This window comes from Stylophora pistillata, chromosome 4 (assembly GCF_964205215.1).
Source record: "Stylophora pistillata chromosome 4, jaStyPist1.2, whole genome shotgun sequence".
In the NCBI taxonomy this organism is placed as follows: domain Eukaryota; kingdom Metazoa; phylum Cnidaria; class Anthozoa; order Scleractinia; family Pocilloporidae; genus Stylophora; species Stylophora pistillata.
In genome coordinates, this window is record NC_142522.1 from 23,538,997 (window position 1) to 23,556,220 (window position 17,224).

Below are 17,224 nucleotides of genomic sequence, written 5' to 3' on the forward strand. Positions count from 1 at the left end.
TCACAGCTTCCCCCTTGAGCCAATAGAAAAATCTTGCCAGTGTTTTTTATAAACTACAGGCTACAAGAAAGCTGACCAACTGGAAACAAGGCAAATGATTTAACCCAAGCAGATAATTGATCATCTTTGGTCACCACTGAGGAACACAATTATTACATACAACTAAAAGTCAAAATATTTTTGAATAACAGAGTACAATCATTTTTTAAACTTACAATTAGTGGGAATAACCTCTCTTAAATCTGAGGGGATGAATCAAATGATACAAAAGGTTTTTGCTCTTGAAACTGTTTCACTTCTTTGCCTCTTTATTTACATATACTGTTCTACAGACATAGCATAAGTCATTTTGTTTAAATCAGTATCTACTTGATAGATTAAATTCCTAACTAAAAAAAAGGTTTCTTAAAACTGCAAATATCCTAATTAGATTCCAAAGACTTTAAAACAAGAATGAAAAGGAAACAAACATACCCCCCACAAGATAGACAATGACAAAAATATACCTCAAAAGTAATCTAAAACTTTAAAGATTTCTCTTAAAAACAACAATAACAAGAACCCTTGCTGTAGCTCTCACTATGCATTACAATTAATTGTAGGACGAAATCCTAACTTTTTTAGTCATGGTAAACTTCACACCCCTTCTATTCCAAATTCCAGTTACCTGAGCTTCACAGCTGTACAGTGCTACCTGTACCTTAATTTTTCATTTGTTTATAGACAAGTGTCATTATGGAATAAACAGGAATCTGCAAGCCAGTTAGTAGAAATCAAATAAAAGCAGCAGTCTTTAATCAAGTTTTATATTCTCATAGTAAGATGATGGAACAAAGAAAAAGTTAGTGCTTTTCAGACCAGAAAAGGCAAAGTGTTGCATTGATATTACAAAAAATACAAATTAATGTAATAAATTTGTTTTACATTACATATAAAATGAGCCATCCAGCCCAATTGGGTACTTGTTGTTTTCATGAGAAATATGAAAGTTGTCTTGAAGGAATACATCTTTATTTTAAAGACAAATGCATATATCATGCCTAGAGAATAAAACACCCTCAAAGAGCAATTTTTCTCTCCCTAAAGTCACTACTGACTTCACTTCCACTGTTGGGTTGGATATCCTCCTGCCTGATATGGAGGTGGTGCCTGTCCCATGGGGTAGTAACCAGGTGGGTAGTGCTGGTACCCTGGTGCTGCTTGTGGGACGGTTGTCACTGTCGCAGCTGGTGGGACATGCAAGACCTGCACCCCTGCCCCTGGAGGTGTTACATAGGTAGTGGCTGTTGTTTGGTACGCAACTGGCCGCTGCACAACAACAGCACCAGGACGTGAAGGCCTGCCAAACAAGGCACCACAAGCACTGTCCACTACTGATGCAACACCACTCACTGCGCCGTCAACAGCTCTGTAGAGCGGGTCGTTAGGATCCACACTCGGCTTGGGTCTACCGTACGGGTAAGGATTGCCCGCCATGGCGGGGTTCACGAAGGCAGGTGATTGTGGGGGAGGCATACTTGCCCTCCTTTGCATGATGACACTGACTCGCTGCCGATCTTTCATGAAGGGGAAGACGTCGTTAAAAACAGGAAAGTTCGGTGGATCGGTGATTTGCACAACGACCAGCTCAAGCGCCTGAATCTTGTTTTTGTCGAAGGAAAAAGCCCTCAGAATCGACAATATGCTGGCACACGTCGCAGGCAACATTTTCCCAACACAAGCTTGAAGTCCTTTAAGGCGATCATCGTCGAAACTGAACTCTCTCATCAGTTCTCCGACTTGCTCTGCGTAGAAATATCCTTGAGCATAGGCAATTGCTTTCACTTTGTCGTCTTTGAAAGGAAGGCGCTGGACCTCTCCTTTCACCATTCCAAAAGATGTAGGATCCATCTCACGATATCTTAATAACCGAACTTTAGAACAGGAGCAAATAAACAGCGTTCTTGATAGAGATTTATCAATCTACGCGGTGGAATCTGTCCTATATAGTTGCTTCTTGAAACAATTTCAACATTCGTGAAGGTGGTTTCCGCGAAATTATGCTTACATCATATTCCACTTTTAGCGAATTACGCAGCTGATTGGAACCCACACAAACAATACAAACATACCGACGCAGCCCTCCCACCTGCTAATTTTGACCGCGCTTTGTAAACACAGGTCAGGAGCTTGAGACCTTGTTTCGTGAAGTGTCGAAGTGTCGAAGTGTCGTGATCGCCATCGCTTGATTATTCTCTTCGTAAATATATCGGAAACCGAAAGTCAAGCGAAAATTTAAAAACATGGTGACGGATGAAGGCTCGACTGTGATTATAACATTAGTATTATAAAACTGTAGTACATAGAATTAGTTGCTGGGACAATGGAAACTCAAGCTCTGACGAACTCTTTGAAGACTGTTTTTAAACACAATGATTTCAAGTCGAAACTCCAAAAGGAAGCGATAGAATGTCTCTATAAAGGCGAGTCACGTTTCTTATGAAATTTAAAAAGCCCGTGATGTTATTTATTTATGATTAATTGAAAACAATCTTAAATAACCAGATCTTCGAAAATGACCAGGTCTGTTTCAGAGTTTTGAGCTAATACAGCTTCCAACAGCAAAAGTAAGCAATGACTGACATGGTATTTAAATATTTTACAAACGTTGTGAATTAGATCAGAGGCCGGATAGCAGTACAGCAGAGTATATCTACCTATCCAAACAACAGTTGTTTAATTTTTACTGTTTGATTTACCGAAGTTATTTTCAATTATGAATCCAGTGTAATCAAGGAATTTATTCTGTCTGGTTTATATTGCAAATTGGTCAAGAAACTTCCCTCACCCTCTCTACCCATCAAATGCAAAACCAAATGCAAAACCAAATGCAATCGTGACTTGAAATCACTGGCATGCTCTGGGTTGGTCCACATTAGGCATCAAGCTGAAAGGATTGAGGTTACAAGACAACCAAAATTTTTGCCACAGCAGAAAGTTTGTGATAGATTTATTTTTTGCCTCCACACTAGTTCACAACATCTCAAACTCAAAATGATAAATACTGCAATTGAAATGTTCTACAGAAAGTGTAGACTCAAAGAAAGAAGTTGGCTATTTCCATTATTTTTACAAATATTAATTTTTATTTTTGGCTATAGTATAGACACTCAATGTTAATCAATAATCATATTTTTAACAGGGAAACAAGATGTCTTTGTGTCCATGCCTACTGGATCAGGAAAGTCACTTTGTTATCAACTTCCAGCAGTTATGGCCGAGGGAATAACAATTATCTTTTCCCCTCTGATTGCCCTGATTCAGGATCAAGTATCACACTTAAAATCACTCTCTATTGAAGCTGAAACAATTAACTCAAAACTTTCAGCTTCTGAGAGAAAGCAAGTGTATTCAGAAATCTATAAGCTGAAGCCTTTGATCAAGCTTTTGTACATCACTCCTGAACTTGCAGCAACACCTGGATTTCAGAGAGTATTAAGCTCTCTGCATAAGAGAAAGCTTTTGTCATACTTTGTTGTGGATGAAGCACACTGTGTGTCACAGTGGGGACATGACTTCAGGCCTGATTACTTGAAGCTTGGCTCATTACGAAGACAGTTTAGCGATGTGTGTTGGATTGCCCTCACGGCAACTGCTACACCTCCCGTTCAAGAAGATGTGCTCTCCTCTCTCCAGCTGCACAAACCCACGGCAATTTTCAAGACTACGTGCTTTCGGCCAAATTTGTTTTATGATGTTTGGTATGTAGAACTCACCATTGGAATTGTAGAGCTTTGATCCTTGTAAATTCAGAATCTCAAGACTTCTCCACACCAGATACTTTCTCCTTGTAGCTCAAATAATGTTTCTATATTAGATCTTGTATCAGACATACATTCAATTGATTCACAGAGATCTGAAAAGCCTATTTCAGTATGAAACCTAGCAAAACTAACTGGACTATTTCTGATACTTGTTTGCATTAGAATATTGATAGTGCAGAGGTTATTGTCTTGTTATAAGTGATACTTTTTTGCAATTTAAAGTTTCAAAGAACTTCTTGATGATCCATATGCAGACCTTAGGGATTTTGTTGAGTCAGCACTATCAGAACAGGACAACAGTGTAGATGTGGAAAAGGTAATCTTCAAGAAATGTTATTACACACTTCATCTCCAAATTAATGTAGTGAAATTTTTGTACTAAACATACTCTTTCTTTTAATCCCCTACTCTCCATATAAAACAATTGTCTGTTATTTGTTTGGTTTAAGTGGCATCACAGTACAAATTATATGTCACATTTAAAAGCCTGCGTAGGTTACTGATTAACATATTCCCTGTCTGAACCACAGACTGAAATGTAGAGTATGTATGGTCAAATATGGGTGGTAATTTTGAAAATAATTAATGACTCACCTTTTGGCTGACCCAGGGCTCGACACTAACTTTTCAACTTACTAGCTAAGTGGCTAGTGACATCTTAGATTTTATGACAATTTCAATCTGTTTACTAGCCAAACTGGCCTGTGAAAAATGAAAACCACTGGCCAAAATTTAATTTCTACCAGTTTGTAGCTACAGTAGTGGGCTGCCATTAGTGTTGAGCCCTGGGCTAATACCAAGAGTTTTGAATAGCCATCCTCCTCCCTACCAAACTGGCCATCTGAAGCCTTTGAAGTAAGCCCTGCCACCCATCCCAAGGGCCTTATTCTATCTGATGTCAAAGCGTCTCTTGCATTTGTTGACTTAAATATCCTCAAGGGTAGTGGTATTATCTACTGTCGTACACGAGATGCCTGTCAAGAGGTAGCTTCAAGGCTGAGCAGAAAGGGAATCTCTGCAAAGGCTTATCATGCAGGTATATGGCTGTCCCTATTTATTTTAAGCCTAAAATACAGTATTTAGTAATTAATTTTTTATTGATTCTGGGGTACATTTCAAACAAACTAATTAAAAATGCACATGTCATATTCCGTTACCTGTCATCCTCAACCTCTGACATACTTTAATGTAATATCACTGTTATTGGGTTGGTAGCCTTAAAAATCTTGCACAAAGGCAGATTGGCTTACATGGGTGGATTGTATCATAGTTTTCACAGCATGAGGTGACTTGGACTTTTGTTTCTCTCACTGGATTGGATGGTGTGTAGGAATGTTACCCTCAGAATTTGATCAGGTTTTGCTGATAATTCAACAGTCAGTATTATAAATTACCCAATTCAAATTCTGGCCCCTGTTGTTTGGAGGATGGATATGGATCAATCTCTGATTGGTGTCCAGATAGTGCAGTATGTTTTGGTAACACTGTAGCTCATCTTCTGGAGAGTCATTTATCCGTTGGATAGACTCATTTTCCTCCCTTTGAACATTACCTAGCCCTAGTTGGGTGCAATTAATATACCACTGCATACGGGTTTGTTTACCTGGCATCTTTCATTCCAATTTAGATTCTCTGTTATCTTTAAAATTTCCTGAGCATGTTTCTAAAAAGCGTGATCTTTGGCACTGGTACAGGTTATAATGTAATTGTTTAACACAGGTCTGAAACCAGCTAAACGAGATGAGGTCCAGCAGGAGTGGATGGATGGAAAAGTTTCAGTTATTGTGGCCACTATTAGTTTTGGTATGGGAGTTGACAAATCCTCAGTAAGGTAAAGATGCCTTTTTCTAGACAAATGTATTGGATATTTATGCTACTAGCCTAATTCTAAGTGGCCATCACTGGCTGTGTATCATCTGGTTTTCTTTAATGTCAAGAGATGATGTTCCTACTAGAAGCTTGTAGGAAAAGGGAGTGGGTGCCATTGTGGGTTTACCTGAAATTTGGACTGTGAGGCAGAGGTTAACAGACTGTTTTTTATATTGTAATATGGTAAACATAATTGCAGAAAAGGTATAGTTTTGCAAATATGTTTTAATTAGCAAATATTTTGCCTTGCTCAATGTGAACTTCAAGACATTAAAGATGACATGCACTGGTCATTTTTTGATTACCATGCACCTTGTGCATGGCTTTTATCACAATTTGTTTTATTGTTTCTAATGTTTTCTTATTTTTATGAAGAGACACATTCTTATTTTTGGTTACAGCCTATCAACTTTTGTCTTTTTTGTCACATTTCCAGGGTTGTTGTGCACTGGACTTTGCCACAGTCAATGGAGGGGTACTACCAAGAGTCAGGTAGAGCTGGGAGGGATGGAAAACCTTCCTTCTGCAGATTGTATTATTCCAAGTGAGTCAGAGTAAAAATCTTTGATTTGGCCTTACCTCTGGTGTAACTTATCTATCACCTTTTGTACCACAACACTTTATGGCATTCTTATTAGTGAAGTAGGTCTCTCAGAAGAACTGGCAATGATCGTTACACAGAAATTTATTGGACTATCATTTCTTTCTGCCCCTTATTTCAGGCTTGAGAGGGATCAAGTATTTTTTCTCATGAAAAAGGGAATCAAGGAAAGGAAGGTAGAATTTTAAATCTTAGTGTGCCTAGTACTCCTCAAAGAGTACAAGTTAGAATAATGGGACCAAAATTTTCTCAAAGTGCAACTTGGAAATATAATTCTTCCCAACAATGAAAACTTTCAGACTTCATTGTGCTCATAGTTTTGGGTTGGAGAGTGGTGAGCATATTCCTTAATATTTGATGACAAACGAAGATTTCCCTGTTGGAAGGTTTTTTTTTTATTTAATCCACAACTGAGGGAGTATGCCAGAATTATTAAACATTATGCAGAGGTATACTGTAGTTATCAAGTTCCCTGTTGAAGCATTTAATTGGATGCTTGTCTATCACTGGTTATTTCCACTAGGAATTTTTAATAATATGCTGCTTCCCGTATTTCCCTGGTTAGCCTGAGATAGGTACTGTAAGGGTAAAGTGTCTTGCCCAATTGCCCAAGAAATTAGTATCCTACAACCATGTGGAATAGGTCAAGAACAATTCCCTCTATCGATGCTAGATCAGTGTCACTCTACACGAGTTAAATCAAATTCGATACTTTACCCCTCATTACTTAATAGCATGGCTTTTTTGGACGTTTGCCGCAAGTTAAGACTTTTCTAAATGGCATTTTGTTTTTTTTTTGTAGCAAAGCGCTTCTTCCAGTGGAAGGAAGGATGAAGCAGTTCAGTCTAGTTACCACGCAATTGTAAAATATTGCGAACAACCAAGGTAGGAAGAATGATATTGTAGTGGTCCCTCTGCCTTAAAACTTGTTAATTCTCAACATATTTGACTTAGAGAAAGTATAACACTATTTTTTTCTATGGTGTGCGATTTGATTAAAAATGTTCATTGCCGTTATATTCCAGCTGTAGACACGCTGTGATTGCGTCTTATTTTGGAGACAGCAAACCAAAGGTTCGTCTATAAACAGCGTACTAAGTGTTTTGTTTGCTTGTTTATTTGTTTGTTAGTTTGTTTGTTTTTTCTAAACGTTCTTAAGCTTAGTGCTCCAAAAAATGCGCAATTTTCAAGAAGAGAATCTACCAGATGCTAGTTCCTCACGGAGTTTTGTAAGTGGCCGAGAATCAACCCATGGATCTCGGCATCTTAAAGTTAGTGTTAGGTATCATTGAGAAGGAAGACACATTTTCTTCAGAGTAAAGTGTGTGTCGCAGGCGTTTATAAGATAGTCAATCCAGAGCGCGGTTTGATTGAGCGTGGTTGAACCAAAACCTGACAGCCAATCAAAACTAACGTAAAGGTTGATGGAATTACGTGAGTTTCTAAACCAATCACAGAGCTTGATAAAGCAAAACCAATGCGATTCCGGAGTGTTCTTGGTGGGTCGATAGGGTACTCAAAACTTAATTTTGCCTTTTTGCCCATTTTCAATAACAAGTAATCACTACACAACCTATGGTTTAAAATCATGGAGGATTACGGCACTAAAACTATCATGTAACTCAATACCCGACTCGTATAGAACTATTCGGTCTTTTAAGGTTTTTAAAAATGCTATTAGAAAATTAGACTTGTCAGGTTTGATATGATCGTAAATTTATTATTAATTATGAGTAAGTTATATCTAGTCCTGTAAATAGATTTCAATTTTAAATTTGAAAATTATATTATATCTTTAGTTACTTGTTGAAGGTATTTTTTTCACAATTTTAGTTTTTATTTTTTATTTTCTGTGTTACACCTGTAAACTAGCTGGTGAGTTTTTCTCACAAAAGCTAAGCGTATATACACAATAAACTTGACTTGACTTGACTTGAAGTTCATTGTCTCTGTACTCACAGTGTCCCAAAGGCTGTGACTACTGTAAAGATCCTAATGCAGTAGACAATCTTGTGGACCACTGGCGCCGCGGAGTAATGGCAGGTCACAATAGGAGCGTGACGGCTGGAAGAACCTACATTACTTACGGTCTGTCGAGCGGAGAAGATGACGAGCTTTATGGAGGGGGAAAGTGGGGATACGACAGAAAGTAAGAATATATGGTTACCACGAGGCTTGAACTCTTTCAAGATTCAAAATTGAATTTTGATAGGTCCTAGGGAAAATAATTTGTATTCAAGAGAATTGTAGTTTTTAGAAGGTTTGCTTAAATGGTCGCACCTTAGAATTTTGTCCACAGTTTCAATGGTTGCAACTGTATTATTAACTTTGGAGCAAAATGGTGGAGGCCTTTTGAGATGGTAAACAAGCCGGGTCCTCTATAACCGTAGATGCTTTACTAGTGACTCGTTCGAGACGATTTATGGTGCAGATTGGTTTTCATCGTGTGAAAAGAAGTAATTGCTGAAAATAATGACCAGTAGCTTTCATCCTCTAAAAATCTAATTATTTCTATCTGTCGGGTAGATTTAGCATTTGTCACTGGTAAGACAGTGATGCTGATTTAAGATAGAGTAAGGTCTTGTTCTGTTGCTTCTTCGTTATTATGGAGGACAATTGAATAGTCCCATGATATCTTGATGCTTGGAATTTCCAGGGTATTTGAAGACGAAGACAATGATGATGATAGCGGTGCAGGAGCTAGTGAGGAAGAACGTGCTTTCCGATGTAAACTGATCGCGAATGAGTTCAGGAAACGTCGCAGGGTAATGTAATGATGAAGACCGACGCAGTCTCGTTGGCAGCTCGAAAGAGGCTTTTCAAGAAGAAAAATTGTGTGCTTTAAGAACGCTTTACAATTGAGTGTTGAGAAACTAAAACCGATGTTGTCTGAAGCGCGAAGATAAAGATTCTTTTTCGATTCTTGAAAACTGGCCGTTGCATCTCTTTTTTTTTTTTTTTTTTTAAGTTCCAGCACCTTGTTAGCTGAGCGTCGTCGCTAAATAAAAACCAGGGCCCAGTTGTTCGAAAGCCGATTAGCGCTAACCCAGGGTTAGATTTTAATCCCGGTTTCTATATTGCTCTGTTCAAAAGTCGTTTGGAATAATTTTCCTACTTGTTTTTAATCATCAAGTTGTAGACAATGGAATTAAACTGAATTTTCTTTTAAAGCTTTCAGACCTGATATCAAATTTCACACAAACCTTGGGTTATCTTAACTCAGCTTTGAACAACCCAACCCAGATGTCATAACCTCCAAAGAAGTGGAAATTATAAACTCAGACTCACAGTTATGTAATTAAGTGTTCAGCGCTTTACTTAATTGAGTAACATGTAGTATGCAGCTGTTTTTAATAAGCGCAAAGTTTAGCATCAGAGTTCATTCTTACTCACTCTTCTTTTTGTGTGTGTGTAGGGACAGCCTCCGTCCTCTTCGATCAGTCACCAATCACCCAGTAAGTTTGTTGATTAATTCTTTTGAGTTAAAGATCGTAGTTTTCTTACCAGCCTTGAGTCATATATAGAAAGTGGACTAAGTATCCTGAAAATCAAACCAGAAGTATTTTCGCAGAAAATGCACGACTGTAGTTATTACTCGGATAGAATCGAATGCAGGATGGTACCTCGTAAAAATCTCGAACTCACAAGATTACCTTTCTGAAGCTGAAGCTGTGCCTTTCATGAAGAATTTTAATCATGGATGCTTGAGATGTGAGTCCGGTTGTAGCGTGCTGTGACACCGAAACAACATGGCAAACCTAAACGTTGGAAGAACGCTAATTAAAGACCCTTTTTCAAAAATCCTGGCCAGGTCCCTGCAGTACCAACCATATTTTTTCATTCTTCGTTTGCAATAGGTCCCGACTGTTGTCTCAAAGAAGCAACAAACTACTTACATATTCCAAAGCTTTCCGTTCAGGTAGGATTGTAAAGTCTGGTTAAATCTCACCATTGTGTAGAACTTGCATGAAAGAAGCTTCGATCTTCCGGCTTTGCTCTCTCCATGTTTGGAAGCTGTGTGGCCGTCAGCTTCCGAGGCATACAAGCTCTTTCGACCAAGAAAAATTGGTGATCCTTAGTATGACCTCACTATATCCCTTATTTTGTTCCAGGTAAGAGAACATTGCTTTAGTCTGTTGGAGGAAGCAATGAAAACAAATATAAATCAGTGTGCCAAAATGGAAGATTGTGCAAGGTATGCCTAAATACGATCGCGAATTTGTTCCGTTGGTTATAAAAACTTGTAGTCTTGCTTGTCTTGACATTGTCCTACTTACTGGGTAACACAGTGAGCACGGAAAGCCGCCATTCTCGAGTTTTCGATTGTTTATTCCAGTTCGTCGAGGCTAAGAAATGTAAGTTGATTGCCTTGCAAGCTGAAAAAGCTTACACACTTGCGAGCAGATTAATGAAAAAAAGATAGAAACAAAACAAAAAAATTTGTGTCCCATCGTTTCTGTTGATAAGTGACAGCACTAAGTGTGATAAAGACGGCAGCTTGCTTTCACTGCGCCTTCTCTGCCGTACAATGGAGAAACACAATCACAGTCACAACCTTTTTTCGGGCTGACAACCCCAACAGCAACCGCGACAAACACGGGACATTAATATGCTTAACGTTTTTCCCCTTTGGTTTTGTCCATGTTTAGGTTATTGTTTGAGATGGAGTCCACTTCGGTTGAAATTGAACATACTACCTTCAAGAATAGCAAGTCTGATCTCGGATACAAGACTACCATGCTCAGAAAGGTACCATGAAATAATTATCTTTAATCGTGGCCATTTCAGTTTCGGCAGTCATTTCCCTTTCTTATCCAAACTTGCTCTTTCTTTTGCCATATTTGGAGTTGGGCACGTTTGATATTGGAAAAAAAAATAAAAATTTAGGTTATATTTGGCGTCAGCCATATTGTTGTACCGTACTTGGCCATATCAATGTACCAAACCAGTTCTTTTGACGTTGAATTTCGCTTCAATGTAAACTATGTCTTTTTATGTCTTATTGTCATATTACGAGTAACGAAGAGTATTTGTCTCATTCAATGGTCACCAAATATCCTATCACTGTAGGGGTTACATTTACTTTGATTGTTGGTATAATTTTAGGTTAGTGAGGTGAAGTCCAGGACAAGTAATGGAAGCGTTTTTGTTTGGGATGGAACCTACTCGAACAGTACAACCTCGTCAACTTCAGTCATGAACGACACAAACGGATACTTGGACGAGGTATGTGTCAGTGTTTCTACTTCGTCCGATATGAGTCATCTCTGGCTTCTGAAGCCTCGTTAAGATTTTAACCTGAGAAAAAAACTTTTTCTGCTCTATCTCAACTGAAAGCTTTGGAAAACCATTCACCGCAGTTAAAGCACAGATGTGTACTGTTTGTGTCTCTGCAGTTTTTGTAAGAAATTTACAGCGAAAACTTAGGAATTTAACGATGGAAATTCTCTCCGCGAAACCGAAAACAAAGTATGCAAATATTCGTGTATACACTAAATGTCAATAATGTTGAGCGGTGCTTGATGTTTAAGTGCGTACAAAGGCCCATGAAACCACTCGCGCTGGGGCGAGAAAGAGCGTCTCTGTATTACGGTTTTGCATGGTGTAAAGTACCTTCGGAGACTCCAAAATTTTGAGACGAGCGCGTCTTAAAGTACGAGTTTAACAGCGCATTTCGATCGAGGGTCTTGATTTTTGATGGAGGCAGTAGAGCCCTTTCGTGGTCGAAAAAAAAGATAAAACTGCTAGGCTTTCGATAACTTTTTTTTTGCTAGCACTCTGTTTTCGATCCTGCTTAGGACAGTGATCGCACTTTCCATGCCAAAAGATGCTTGTGCGTGCGCTTCTCATGTTTCGCTGTTGGGAAATCTTACTCATGGTCGTACTCGTTCTGAACTCTAATTAGATCTCTTTCAGGACTAGTTTGCATAAATGTTACTTTGAGGTATTCCTTTCCCGCTCCCCGCTGAAAGCAATTTCCTTTTCCAGGAAAAAGAGAAGAGGGACAACAAGGGTTGCGCTTCATTTGTGTCTGCACTGCAGTTGATGGTACGTCGAACTTTCACACATTTCTTTTCTTTTTTCTTTCTTCGCCATTATAATTAAATTCTAAGACGGCCATTAAAGAATTAGTACTTCAGAATAAGGGTTGTGACACGAGGCTATCCACTTAGAGCGCGAGAAACCATAACCGTCTGATTCAATATTCTTTCTAACTATGTGCTGGGACTCTTTCTCACTGGCTAGTGCTTCATGTATATTGCAGTTGCAATAATGAAACTATTTCTAGCGGAAGTTAGTTTGTTTTATTTTGACTAACGTCTTTTAGGGTTTTTTTTTTTTTAGGCTAAACGTTAAGGATAAGTGTGTTCTAGAAACTGGTTAATTTTATCTCCTCCACGTCACTCAAAAATTGCTTTCCAATATGCCAAAAAAACTACTATGGTCGACACCATTTTAGATTGATTTTCCTTAATAACCTGGCCGTCAACCGATAAGTCAAGAAAGTCTCTCCCTCCTTTTTTAATCTCTGGACAATCTGTTGGAACAATTGCAATCTGTTGAAAAAGGTTCAACAGAATTTTTTGTTTCACTTTGAACTTATTTGTCTCTCATTTCACATAGAAATCAAGTGATACCATAACAAAAGAGCCCGCAGAATCTAAACAACCTGTTAAGGTAATAATCCAACGAATGCTTCGATTGATACCAAGGAAGCGATAATCAGATAAACTGAATGTCTATTTGCTCTAATTTTTGCTTATCTATTTATGTTTTGATTCTGTTTTCTGTAGGCTCCTATTCGTAGAGTGATTCCGACAATAAAATACTTCTTCGAGATCGGGTAAGATCACACTCTATTGCAGTTTATAATTAGATTCCAGCTACCGTACGTTTTCTGATCAACTTCCCGCCAATGACTGTGATGAACATAAGTATTCTTTGTTGACAAACAATAGCGGGAGGCACACAATCACCTGAGAGAACCGATCAAACGTTTATTGATAAGCGTAAAAAAAGTTACCATCCTAAATTTTCATTAGCAAGGACGAAACTCAAACTTAACACTCAGTCTCCGTACTTCTACGCGTCACATGACATTTTAGCTATTTGCGGATAGTTTGCCTTAGCTTGAATTTGAAACCAATGACATCGAATTGTCGAAATGTCATTCGCTTATTTTTATATTCAATTATATATATTGAATACAGTGGTAATAGTGAAATCAAAGAAGAACCCTTGCAGCAAACGCAACAGCCACCGCACCAGAAACCGCAGAAGCAACCGCAGCAGCTGACGAAGCAAAAAACACCAAAATCACGATGCGTAGAAAAAGGTGCAAGAACGTCAGCTAAAAAGCGAAAAAGTCACAAACAACCTGCTTCAGAGGTTAGTGAACCCCTTTGTTTCAAAAGCTGTTCGTTTTTGAAAGTGGAAGGTTTTATCTTTAAGTGCTTGAAATTCCATTCAGGCCGTCAGTTAATTTGCTAATATCTTTTATCCTTAAAAAGGGCTTTTGGTGGTTGGAAGATTCACCTCTTCGCAAGAAGACCAGATTAGAAGATAATCATTCAAAACATCGCAGTAAAACTGGAAACGCCGCGATTTCCAGTGACGTCTTCTTTAGCAAAGCGTCGGAGTTGAAACCTTTGAAACGCGTCAGCAACGGTGCCTCGTGCAAGCTTAATGATACAAATTCAGTTACATGGCAAATGCTTGAAAGTTATTCACCAAAGGACAGGCAATCGCTGAGCATTGGTCCTTCGTTAAAGACAAACACTACGGCCTCTAACAATGGCGTTCATCAAAGGAGAAGGTCGGATGATGGCTCGCCACTTTGCATCCATGGTAATGTCTCGCCAGGAGACTCTGCGGGTGTAAAGGACGTAGCGAATGTGGTTGTTAAGTACTTGTCTCCGTACCTCAAACAAGGTTCTATTGCCTCCAAGGTAATTTCCAGCAATACATCCTGAATATGATCAGTAGAACCGTGAGGGAACTGGGATTAAGACAGAAAAGCCGTGTTTGTTTTTTTTTTGCTTTTCAGCTTCTAAACGAGGAAACTGTCATTCCTATCAAACCTTTTCAGCGTTCTTGCTACTTGTGATGACTTTCAACTTATCGATAGTAGAGATTATTTCTTGACCTACTCAGTAGTCCTTCTTAATGGACTCGCCGTAACCTGCAAACTGTTGTTGCGGTACTACTTGATCAAATTATCCAACGGTTTTTTTTTCTTGTCTCTAAATCTGAATAACTTTGCCGGATATTTTGGAAAAACTTTGTTGGATATTTTTGTTTTCGATATTTTTAAACCTCTCCTTCGTCCTAGTGGCTGTCTTAAACTGTCAATGTGATCCATTGACTTTTCTGCTTGCCCCACATAACTGAATAGAATCTGCAAGGAAGCACTCTTACAATAACGTTTTTCGTGGTCTCTGCTTGTGTGTCAGTACAGCAAAATTGCTTATAGTTTCGAGCACAGTCGTGTTTTCATTATAATTGTATCTTATTATTTTCACAATAACAGGCCTTGTTTAAGTTTTTGGCTCGCTGCATCACCCACAGACTTATGGGAACTGGCAAAGCCTCTACTTCTTCAAGTAAGTGCCTACTGATATGTTCACTGTCGGCATTTTTCTGCATAGTGTTGACTAACGGGTCTTTCCGTATTTCAATTCTTCTCTCGAAGCGTTGTGTGATCCCCTGCATTAAAAGTTCCTCTTAAGAAAAATAGTTTTACTGCGTGGAAGAGCACCAAAGAGGTAGAAAGACACATGTTGAAGGATTCACAACATTGCTACGGATTGCAAATGAAGACTTTAAAATGTAGTTTAAATTTCTCCTTATGCACCAATCGTACCGGTGCTCCTTTGAACAACAGCCAAAGAAAGTTTCTAAGTATTTCTCCCTCGAAGCATGACACCTTACAGCGTTTCTTACTTAGTCTTGCTGTACCTAATCTGGTTCGTGCCTCTCTCTCTTTAAAGGAAAACAAGAAGTTAAGACGACAGTGAAGAAGCTGTTTGAGGTTTGCAAGAAATTTGAAAAAGAAAGTGACTGGGAGAAATACCTTCGAGCTGTAGAATCTGGCAAGGCATAATCATTACAAAGTTAATTTCAAGAATCTCTATTCAGCGGATATTTTTTCTGTCGAAGGAATGTGAAAATATTTTTGTTATTACAACCGTTGTGTTAAACACTAAATGAGACAATTTAAGTCAAATTCATTATTTATATGACCATAGTAAGTAAAATTATTGAATTATCAGAATTGACAAAGGGGAGATTGATTTACTTATCGATACTAATAGAGTATAGTGAATGTGCTTGATGACGTTAACTTGTCACGGAAGGACAAAGTGACGATGTCAAATGCCCGGAAAAAGACTCCACTCTCCGACCCCGTTCCAAGATTTCTTTTGCTGCCCTCCCCTACGAAAATAGAATCAAATGTAAGGGGGGAGGAGGGAAATGTGGGGGCGTGATCAGAGAAATCGTTTACATAGCCCAGAAAGAGAGATCGCGTAATCTTTGTATCTGGTAAAGTAATATCCATGTCGGCGTTTAGAAAAAATCGCTAAATAGCTACAAACACCTGGATGTCGAGAAACGGACTATAGGAATTATTTGCAGGAGCTTTACTGGCGATAGAGCACAAATCATCGGTGCAGACAGTAACACACAAAGTTTGGGGTGTCTGCCTGAGAGTGCGTAACCGCGTGAGATATAGCTCCATGACAAACCAAAATTTGAGCTCTTGTCATTTGTGCTGCCAGAAATATTGCCTACAAGTCTTCAAATTGGCCTTACGGCAAAACCTTCTTCTTAAGCGTGGTGTAGTAGACATCTATATTTATACAGGATAGCCCCTTCAGTGTAGTAAACACTGGTATCAACGGAGGTCCTGTCACCCACTCATCCCACCCCAGGGGAGGACATCCATCACACAGTAATCTCGTGCGTGGGAAATTAACGTCTCCTGCCCCTAACCCTGCTGAAGACGGGACCTCCATTTATTCGTCCCTATCCGAGAAGAGTAGAATATCTAATCATTTCTTGATGTTATAGAAAGGTAGCATATTCTTCTCAATTATTTTAAGATCCTGAGTGTTGGTCCGGCCGGGGCTCGAACCCTCGACCTCCCGCACAACAGTCCAGCGCTCTATCCATTGAGCTAACCGGGAGGCGGTTTAATTGGCGTATTTTGATTACTTCCCTTTCTTTATCTTGTAGCCAGTTCATGTTCTCAGAGAATCCTCACAAAGCTTAAACTCTTTTGGGCGGCACACCTGTCGAGGGAAGAAAACTCCTCCACCTTTTCCTCACCGCCCTGGGCTCTTAACTTCTGTTTCCGAACTGAGAAAACTGCAGACGAGGCTGCGTCGGAACTCTCCGGGACATTAACCCGGTTTGAGTAGACTGCGCAGAGTCTTGGCTTCAATTAAAACATTCCTTGCATGGCTCGAAAAATTTGTGACAAAAGTTTTCAGTTAAATACTCTGAGCACTGACAACAGATATCATAGCAAGAGCAGTGTCTACCTAGTATGCTTTATGTATAATAATTTGGCTGGCCTGGAATAGTTATGCTTCGTCCGTTCTAGGGGGTTGAAAAATATATATTGAATTACAATAGGTTACGTTCTTTTCAGTCAACAGTTTCTCGGGTGCGGTACTTGCTCAAATTTACCTATCATCTACGTCTTTTTTAAGAAGTTTGCATAACTAACTGGGTCCAATGCTTTTTCACCAAGAACTTTTTCATCTGAGTGACGTAAACACGACTCAATTTAACCATACGTCACTTCAGCAACTCGCATAAGAGTTATTCGAGATACGGAAAAAGTTTGCATATACCACCAAAAGGTAACCCGCTGACATGTAAAGAGCGCATAGTGTTAAACATGGCTGCTTTCAGTTACAAACGGTGGAAGTCTTTCCTAAATCTT

At 38.9% G+C, this 17,224-nt stretch overlaps 2 protein-coding genes across 2 annotated transcripts; one reads left to right on the forward strand and one right to left on the reverse strand.

Annotated features, from left to right (window-relative positions):
* Window positions 1–989: 989 nt before the first annotated feature.
* On the reverse strand, window positions 990–2,028 carry LOC111335178 (proline and serine-rich protein 1). The gene has a single exon (XM_022941037.2). The coding sequence runs from the start codon at window positions 1,888–1,890 to the stop codon at window positions 1,099–1,101; it is 792 nt and encodes a 263-aa protein (XP_022796772.2). The 5' UTR covers window positions 1,891–2,028; the 3' UTR covers window positions 990–1,098.
* Window positions 2,029–2,220: 192 nt separating this feature from the next.
* On the forward strand, window positions 2,221–15,547 carry LOC111335176 (ATP-dependent DNA helicase Q5). Its single transcript, XM_022941036.2, has 23 exons — window positions 2,221–2,462; window positions 3,182–3,740; window positions 4,026–4,119; window positions 4,743–4,839; window positions 5,523–5,634; window positions 6,109–6,216; window positions 6,395–6,449; window positions 7,076–7,158; window positions 7,299–7,347; window positions 8,235–8,422; window positions 8,930–9,038; window positions 9,689–9,728; window positions 10,131–10,192; window positions 10,386–10,468; window positions 10,923–11,022; window positions 11,380–11,499; window positions 12,262–12,321; window positions 12,898–12,951; window positions 13,068–13,117; window positions 13,485–13,662; window positions 13,785–14,222; window positions 14,804–14,876; window positions 15,264–15,547. Exons 1-23 carry the CDS (start codon window positions 2,363–2,365, stop codon window positions 15,374–15,376), a joined length of 2,925 nt encoding a protein of 974 aa, XP_022796771.2. The 5' UTR covers window positions 2,221–2,362; the 3' UTR covers window positions 15,377–15,547.
* Window positions 15,548–17,224: the final 1,677 nt, after the last annotated feature.